We start from the raw sequence: 9,793 nt of genomic DNA on the forward strand, positions 1-9,793 counted from the left end.
GGTCTTGCGATTTGCAAGTCCCCACTCGCGTCTTGCGGACTCTACAAGTCTCCACTCGCATTTTGCTGATTTGGCAAGCACCCAATCGCAGTTTGCTGATTTTTCAAGCCCCCATTCGCATTTTGCGGATTCTTGAAGCCCCCTACAACATGTCTAAGCAGTCCCCATGTAGGCAAAAACCTGGACGCCTTTTTATCCCCTTTTTCAAGGGCTTCTGACAGTGTTGATCCTAAATTGTCCCAGGTCCACAGACTAAGAGCAGTCGCGGGGGACATTTCCACTCCATGTGTTTTGGCCCACTTTCACCACTCTACCACATCAAAAAGTGAGTTGGGATCCTGAAAACACCCCTTTTCCCTTCCTAATGCAACTAAACCCGATAATTGCTTAACGCAATCTACACCCCACTTTTCCAAAAAGTGTTTTATAAGATCTAGGGCTACCTCGAGATCCATGTCGCCGGTATGCTTTCTGCTCCTTGATTAAGGCACTCTTTCTGCTCCTTGATTAGTCCTTTTACGTAGTCATCTGTTGCAGCCTTTGCAGTAGCCCTCACAGACGGCGAACCCCTTTTGGACGGTTCAGGCTCCTTTGGTCGACACACCGAGCAAGTCAGTGTTCGGTCGATCTTCGCCCCCTGGTCGCTGCTACCGGTGCTTCTCTGTGTCCGCCGCTCCAAACAAAGTTGTAAAAGGTCCCTGTTCGGGCGCCACTTGCGAGTGATGGGGAATAACACGCAGCCGACTCAGTATGAGTGATAAAGCATGATTCATTTTATTAGCCCGAATAGCTCTTATTTATACAGTGTATCTAACTATGCATGCTCGGCAGTCTATGATTGGCTAGGATCACTGTTACCGAAACCTCGGAATGAAGAACTTATCGACACCAATGTGATGTAGATAAGCAGACACTTCTTTATTGATGGCCGGGTGCGTGAGCGAGTCCTCTCACGATCAACGCACGCCAGGTCTCAAAATCAGATTCCATATATAGAACTTATTCATACATATTCATTAATTATTCATACATAATCATAACATTTCCCGTAAACCATTAACATACTCTCCTCCTATATCCAATTATGCGCAGTAAAGCTTAGAAAGGTCTAGAAATGGGTCTAGGGTACGATTTGGGTAGGTGGTATATGAGTCGGTGGTCGCGATCTCCCCCTGCCGGAATTACCTTTTACTAAAGTTCACGGTTTCTTGGCAGGCACCTACAAGCTGTTCCAGTCGACTCTCCCCAGTTCCCATTAATCTCATATTCTGACATTTCAATACACCTCTGCGTACAGAAGACTGGTTAAATACAATGGAACCTTCCAACCCTAGAGTTATTACAATAGGTCCAGGCCCTTCTTCTAGCCTTGGTACAAGACGTACAAAAGATTCCATAACGACTCTTATTGCGTAGATGCAAGTTTCCTATAATTTTTTTTTTCCTTAGCCTTCTACATTTTAATTCTATTAAATGATTTTATAAAATCAATTAATTAATCAAATAGAATCAATCAATTTTAATTTATTAACTAATCGGTAACATTTCCCCCCTTTGAAAGTGTTGAAAATCATTATTTCAATACTTTCACTTTATTCATATATCTTTTGTTTCAACATATTTGGGTAATGGATCATGTCTTGGTAAAATAGTTGGTACTTCTCTCATAATGATACGACTCACTGCAATTCCATTGGTAAATTGTTTCTTCAGACATGCATATATCAGCATGCTCATCAAAAAGACAACTAGTAACAGAAACAAAGTCTTAATTATAGATTGTATCCAAGAGCTCAAATTCCATCCCAGTTTGTTAAAAATTTTCCCAAGCCAATCTTCTGACATATCCTTTTGAATTGTTTCAGTTTCTTTTTCAATTTTTCCCAATAGGTCTAGATCATGTTCCACATCCTGAGTGACATTTGGAATGTGGATACAACAGTGGTCCAGTTTATCCTTAAGATATCCACACACTCCATGTTCTTTAAGTAGGAGCATATCTAGTGCCATTCTATTTTGCAAAGTCATTCTGGAAGTTGCCTGTAGTTGTATATTCAATTCCTTAAACCCCTTCTTGGTAACATTTGCCAATTTTTCCACTTGACCAGTTAACTGATAGAGCCATGCTCTGTTTCTATATGAAGCTATAGGATTTAAAAGTGATTCCAGTGCCCAGCCAATTTTCACTCCTGTAGATGGTTCATTCCAAATATCATCATTTATCCCTGATCTCTTTATTCGTTTTAATTCTAGATTCTCTAGAGATCCTTTAAATGGTGATTTCTTCCAAATCGGACACAATGTTGGCATGCCTAATGTGATTTGTTTCACCTTACCATCTAATGGTAGGTGTGTTGTCCAGGTTCCATCACTTAATGCCCAAACTAAATGTCCTGGACTTCGAATAGAAGATTTTCTACAACTAAACAAAGTTCCTCTTCTGACTGTAAAGACGCTGGTTAAATTGAGAGTATTCTTAAGACCTCGACAAAAACAACCATATTTCAAAGCAGCAGCCAACGGAGGAATTCTTTGAATTACTAAGTCTGCATTATTACAATCATACACTTTTTCACATTTCCACCATGGCACTATTTTATTTTCCTTCTCTCCCGATGTAGTTGACCTATCATCTACCCAGGGTAATACTGAAAAAACCTTTCCATCCCAGGTAAAACACCAAGAAGTTCTTGCTATATACTGAAAATGGGAAAATATGGACATAGACCATATAGAGTCCCACTGGTCTACTAACTGGGTGCTCTGGCCAGTTTCGTTACACTTCCATTTCATAACACTTTTGCTCACGTTGATTTTAAATTGTTCATCATAAGAACACCATCCCACAGTCTTAAATCTTCCTATTTTGGTAAAAACATAATTTAACAATTTTTCACAATCCTCCAGATTACCTGGGGTTTTCCACTGTTTTCTGGTGACTTTTACTTGCTCATACCATTGAGTCACTGGCCTCTGTTCACAATAATTGGTTTCATTTTTATGTTCCAGGTTAGTCAAATTCATAGTTAAAATTCCCCATGGAATAGATTCACCTACTGCCCTCGGTATTGGCAAACAAGCAGTAATCTGCGTGATGTTTTGTAAATTGGCAAATTCTTTAATCAATCCTACCATCAAATTTTCCTCAGCCATTTGTTTGGGAATGTCAATCACTTATTCTGTTTCTATTTGTCTTTTGTTCCTGTCCACCAAGTCAGCCCATGATCCCACCAACACTACCAACCAAAAGAAAATCCAAAACCCAATCATAACCTGATATGCAAAATTAAACATGTTTCAAAGTCAATTTTAAGTCTCTGAGTTACGTTTCACAATCTTCCACGGAATAGATGCTTTCTTCACAGTGCTTTCTTCACTCGAGTATAATGTATCCAAGCATCCGATTCTGCAATTTTGATAGCTGTAAAAGTGGTTAACAGTATCTGGAAGGGTCCTCTCCAGCGCTCCTGCAAAGGTTCGGAGGTCCAATTCTTCACATAAACATAGTCTCCCGGCTGGAAATCATGCACTGAATTTTCCAGAGATAAAGGTCTATTCCAAATTACTGCACTCAGAATTGCAGTCAAAGTTTTTCCTAGAGAAAGCAAATAGTTATATACATCCGGCTTTCCTTTCACGTGTATGTTCGGATTTGGTTCTGGAGACTCATATGGTTTTCCATATAATAATTCATAAGGACTGACTGAGGTTCCACTCTTTGGTTGTACTCTGATTTGTAATAATGCCAATGGAAGTGCCTGAGGCCACTTTAAACTGGTTTCTTGACAAATTTTACTTATTTGTCGTTTTAACATTTGATTCATCCTTTCCACTTTCCCACTAGATTGTGGCCTCCAAGATTAATGTAAATCCCAATTAATACCCAATGCTTTGCTAACACTTTGGACTACTTCAGCCACAAAGTGTGGACCTCTGTCAGAGAAAATTCCAATAGGAACTCCAAATCTTGGAATTATTTCTTGTAATAACCATTTTACAACCTCTTTTGCTTGTGTAGTGCGACAGGGAAGGGCTTCTGGCCATCCTGTAAAAGTATCAACCCCTACCAAGATGTACCGGAACCCATTGTATCTAGGCAACTCTGAAAAATCTACTTGCCAGTAATCTCCAGGTTTTACACCAGATTTCAGTCTACCCATTTGAACCTTTTTCTTAATCACTGGATTATTTTTCAAACATACTTCACACTTTGCAGTTACCATTTTGGCTATTCCTAACATCTTAACTGATATTACTTGCTTTCGTAAAAATGTTACTAAGGCTTCTGCCCCCCAATGACATTCTTGATGTCTCATTTGAATTATTTCTCTCATCAAAAGAGGTGGAATTACTACTTGTCCGTTAGGAGTTACCCACCATCCCGCTAAGTTTTTCTTAGCATTTAATAACTGACCCAATTTGTCATCTTCTTCTGAATATCTCGGTTTTTCCCTGGGAAGGGTTACTGTTTTAGAAGGAATTATTGCCATTTGCAATGCTTGTTTCTTTGCTACCCTTTTTGCAGTCCTGTCAGCTAAATTATTCCCAGCTATTATTTTTGTATTCCCACTCTGATGTGCCTTACAGTGCATGATTGCTACTTGATCTGGCTTTTGAACTGCTTGTAATAATCGTAAAATCTCTGTTTGATGCTTAATATTTGATCCTTGAGAGGACAATAACCCCCTCTCTTTCCACAAAGCTCCATGGACATGCACTACCCCAAAAGCATATTTTGAATCAGTCCAGATATTTACTCTCTTGTCTTTGCTTAATTCTAAGGCTCGAATTAAAGCGATGAATTCTGCCTTTTGGGCTGATGTGGTACTCGCCAATGCTCCTGCTTCTATAACTGTAGTCTCTGTTGTTACCACATATCCAGCGTATGGGACTCCTTGTTCCATAAAGCTGCTTCCATCAGTATACAATTCCCAGTCTGGTCGCTCCAATGGCACATCCTTCAGATCTTCACGACTGGAATAAACATACTCGATGGTAGTCAAGCAATCATGTTCCAGTCGTCCTTCTTCCTGTATGGAACTTAAAAACACTGCAGGATTTACCAGGTTAGTTGTCTTTAGAATCACATCATCTTGTTCAGTCAATACCACCTGGTATTTCATCATTCGGCTGGGAGACAGCCAATGTCCCCCCTTCTGTTCTAGGACAGTTATCACCATGTGTGGAACATAGACTGTTATTGTTCTTCCCAAAGTCAATTTCCGAGCTTCTTGTATGAGCATCACTGTTGCGGCCAGTGCTCGAAGGCAGTTTGGCCACCCTTTACTCACTGTGTCCAGTTGTTTAGAGAAATATCCGACTGGTCGTTTCCAGCTTCCTATCCTCTGGGTTAACACGCCCAGTGCAAGGTGTTGTCTTTCATGTACAAACAGCTGGAAATCTTTGGTTAGATCCGGCAGTCCCAAGGCAGGTGCAGACATTAAGGCACGTTTCAACTCTATAAAAGCCTTTTGTTGTTGTGGGCCCCATACAAAGGGAGAGTTCTTTTGGGCCTCGTACAGCGGTTTAGCTATTAGCCCATAGTTCATGATCCAAAGGCGACACCACCCAGTCATTCCCAAAAATGCTCTGAGTTCATGAATATTTCTCGGCTCAGGTATACTACAAATAGCTTCTTTACGATTTTTTCCTAATTGTCGTTGTCCTTTTGAAATCTCAAAGCCCAGATATATCACAGTCTGGCAGGCTATCTGGGCTTTCTTTCTGGACACTTTATATCCATTTAGTCCCAGGAAATTCAAGAGGTCAATAGTCACCTGTATACAGGTAAGTCTTTCTTCTGTAGCTATCAGTATGTCATCCACATATTGTAGGAGTAAATGTCCAGGCCTTGATTTATCCTGTTTCCAGACTTCAAGTTCCTTTGCTAATTGATTTCCAAAAATAGTTGGACTGTTTTTAAATCCTTGGGGTAATCTAGTCCATGTCAGCTGCATCTTTCGCCCGGTTTGAGGATTTTCCCATTCAAAAGCAAACAGTTTTCTGCTTCCCTTTTCCAAAGGTATACAAAAGAAAGCATCTTTTAAATCAAGCACTGTAAACCACTGATAATTCTCCCTCAATGCTGTTAACAGTGTATAAGGGTTTGCTACCACAGGATAAATATCCTTAACTATTTGATTTACTGCTCTCAAGTCTTGTACCAGTCTATATTCACCCGAAGGTTTTCTGACTGGTAAAATAGGAGTATTATATTCAGATTCACATTCTTCCAAAATTTTATACTCCAAAAATTTATCAATCAATTTCTTCAATTCCTGTCTCACTTCCGGTTTGATTGGATATTGTTTAATTCTCACTGTTCCTGCACCTTCCTTCAAATCTATTTTAACCGGTTCTGCTAGTTTCGATTTGCCAGGAATATCTGTTTCCCATACAGTAGGGATCACTGCCAAATCCACCTCCGGTGGAATTTCTTGTTCCTTTACCTTTTCTTGTATCATCAAAACTTCTCCCATTTTTGACTCGGGTATCTTCAAAAAGAATTCTCCTTCATCAAAAACAATTTGTGCATTTAATTTAGATAATAAATCTCTTCCTAACAAGGGTACCGGACATTCTGGTACATACAAAAATTCATGTGTAATTATTTCCAAATTTCAAATCTATGGGTTGTAGGAATGGCCTGTTTTCTTCTTTCCCTGTTGCTCCTTTTATATTGGCTGGTTTTGTTCCAATTTTTCCTTTACAAGTATTTAATACTGAAAATGTCGCTCCTGTATCTACTAAAAATTTAACTTCTTTATCTCCCAGCTTAATTTTAACCAGAGGTTCAGCTGGGTTCCCCTCCGGTCCCCTTCAGTTATCTAAAACCATTACTTTGGCAAGGTTGTGAGAAGCACTCCTGTTTCTGGGGCAGTCCTTTTTCCAATGTCCTTCCTCTTTACACAAGGCACACTGATTTATTCCTAAGAGGGTATTAAATTTCCGATCACCACAATTCATATACCCTCCTCTTCCATTAAATCCTCGTCCTCTTTCTCTGCCCCTTCCTCTATCTGCTGTTCCTGCCATTACTGCCAATAAATCTATTCTCCTTGATCTTCTTTCTTCCTTTTCTCTGTTATTATATACCTTCCATGCCACTTCCAACATTGCATTTAAACTCCTTGAATTCTCTCCCTCCAGTTTCTGGAGTTTTTTCCTTATATCTGGTGCCGATTGTCCCATAAAGATCAAAGCCAATTGTATCTGTGCTGCCTCTGTTTCCACTCTCAAATTAGTGTATTTTCTAGCAGCTTCCTTTAATCTTTCCAAAAATGCTGAGGGAGATTCATTTTTATCTTGTCTTACTTCATATAATTTAGACCAATTCAAGGATTTAGGCATGGCATGTCTAATCCCATATAAAACCCATTTTTGATACCGCTTCAGTCTTTCTCTATGTGCCACATTATTTGGATCCCACTGCGGATCCCCAGATGGAAAATTCTGTTCTATTGTTCCACCTGTTATCCCACTCATTACATCCAACTCTGCTTGTGTTTTGCCAGCTTTTAATACCATTTGTTTCTCTGTATCATCTAACAAATTATCCAAAATCACCTGTAAATCACTCCAGTCTGGATTCTGTGTTCTAATTATAGTATCTACCACCTTGCCCACTTTTTCAGGATCTTCTCTATAGTTTCCTGCTACCTGTTTCCAAGTCATCAAATCCGTAGCTGTAAAAGGTATTTTCACATAGACTGGTCCGTCACTGCCAACTCCCTGTCGCAGGGGAGCTATTATATGGGTCTGTTGCCGAGTTCTCCGTGAAACAGGAGTATGAATTACAATCTCCGATAATCTTTCTCCCACATCTCCCGTTCCACTGCTATCCGGTTCACTCGCTGGTTCTTGTATCCTTAATTCTCGACCCTGATTCATTTCTCTCCTAGGAGGGGATATATCTAACTCTGGTCCATCGTCATTCTCAATAACAATCCTTTTCTTCAAACAACCTTTCCCAATTTCACAAGTTGAACAACACTTTTTGACTTTCTTATTATCAGCGGTTACAGCCATTACTAAATTATCTCCAATAGTTAACTTACATTCCTCCTGCCAATCTTTTCTTTGTCTCAAGTAAAAGAACAAATCCACATCTGGCATTTCACTCCATTTCCCTTCTCTTTTACAATACAACATTAACTGCAAAATAGTGTTATAATTCAGTGTCCCATTAGTGGGCCACTTTTCCTGATCTTCTCATATATAGAGTGGCCACCAATTATTACAATATTCAATCATCTGGCTCTTTGGCAAATCCTCATATAAATCCCCCCAATGCGCCAGTAAACATCCCAATGGAGAATTTTTCGGGATTTTATCATTTAACACAAGATTACCCAAGCTTTTACTTTTAAACAACGGAGTTAACTTAGTTGCCATGGTGTAATTACCCACAGTACAATACACAATTATCCAACTCTATCACTCCGATTCGCGGATCCACACTCCACACTCACTTTCGTTTTCAATTATACGTCTCACTCTTACAGCCACACTCACACTTTCCCACAGTTACTTTAAACAAACATATAACACAATATTATACCTCTTAATTTTCTTCTTAATACACAAACTCACAAAACAACAAAGAACACCAAAAACTTCTAACTTCTTGTTAGAGGCACTACCTTAGAGAACACTATAGCATATAGTTTCTCTTGTCTACACTTTTGTCCAACCCTGCAATAGCTTTCGCTTATGTCTTACGGGCAGACTCCTAGTCCTACCCTGCGCAGCTCTTTCACCGCGTCTGACAGGTAGACTTACTCAGTGGGACTCCAACCCACTGGTGGGACTCCATCCCACTCTTTCCCATACAATTATTATAGTGGGACTCCCCCCCACTTTCTCCAGTGCACTTACTTACTTACTTTAGTGGGACTCCCACCCACTTACTACAACAATTAAAAAAAAGAAGTGTCTTACCAAATATCCAGGGAACGTAGCGAAGAGCCTTACGGATCGGGGATCGATGGGTGTCCCCGAGAAATCCTCGGTGCCGGCCGGAACCGATCAGGTCCCCGACTCCTCCGGTCTCCTTCAGCGAGGTCCCATCTGGGTCGCCAAAAATGTTACCAAAATCTCAGAATGAAGAACTTATCGACACCAATGTGATGTAGATAAGCAGACACTTCTTTATTGACGGCCGGGTGCGTGAGCGAGTCCTCTCACGATCCACGCACACCAGGTCCCAAAATCAGATTCCATATATAGAACTTATTCATACATATTCATTAATTATTCATACATAATCATAACATTTCCCGTAAATCATTTACATTCTCTCCTCCTATATCCAATTATGCGCAGTAAAGCTTAGAAAGGTCTAGAAATGGGTCTAGGGTACGATTTGGGTAGGTGGTATATGAGTCGGTGGTCGCGATCTCCCCCTGCCGGAATTACCTTTTACTAAAGTTCACAGTTTCTTGGCAGGCACCTACAAGCTGCTCCAGTCGACTCTCCCCAGTTCCCATTAATCTCATATTCTGACATTTCAATACACCTCTGCGTACAGAAGACTGGTTAAATACAATGGAACCTTCCAACCCTAGAGTTATTACAATAGTTCCAGGCCCTTCTTCTAGCCTTGGTACAAGACGTACAAAAGATTCCATAACGACTCTTATTGCGTAGATGCAAGTTTCCTATAATTTTTTTTTTCCTTAGCCTTCTACATTTTAATTCTATTAAATGATTTTATAAAATCAATTAATTAATCAAATAGAATCAATCAATTTTAACTTATTAACTAATCGGTAACATCACTACCTACTCATTT

At 39.8% G+C, this 9,793-nt stretch overlaps 1 protein-coding gene across 1 annotated transcript; it reads right to left on the bottom strand.

Annotated features, from left to right (window-relative positions):
* Positions 1-6,734: 6,734 nt before the first annotated feature.
* LOC119140653 lies at positions 6,735-8,205 on the bottom strand. Its single transcript, XM_037372151.1, has 2 exons — positions 7,064-8,205; positions 6,735-6,758 (listed from the first exon to the last, which is right to left on the bottom strand). The coding sequence occupies exons 1-2, from the start codon at positions 8,149-8,151 to the stop codon at positions 6,755-6,757; spliced, it is 1,092 nt and encodes a 363-aa protein (XP_037228048.1). The 5' UTR covers positions 8,152-8,205; the 3' UTR covers positions 6,735-6,754.
* Positions 8,206-9,793: the final 1,588 nt, after the last annotated feature.

This window comes from Falco rusticolus, chromosome W (genome assembly GCF_015220075.1).
Source record: "Falco rusticolus isolate bFalRus1 chromosome W, bFalRus1.pri, whole genome shotgun sequence".
In the NCBI taxonomy this organism is placed as follows: domain Eukaryota; kingdom Metazoa; phylum Chordata; class Aves; order Falconiformes; family Falconidae; genus Falco; species Falco rusticolus.

Coding starts and splice junctions, on each gene's coding strand:
- LOC119140653 (XM_037372151.1), bottom strand. CDS start 8,151: ATGTTGTATTGTAAAAGAGAAGGGAAATGGAGTGAAATGCCAGATGTG.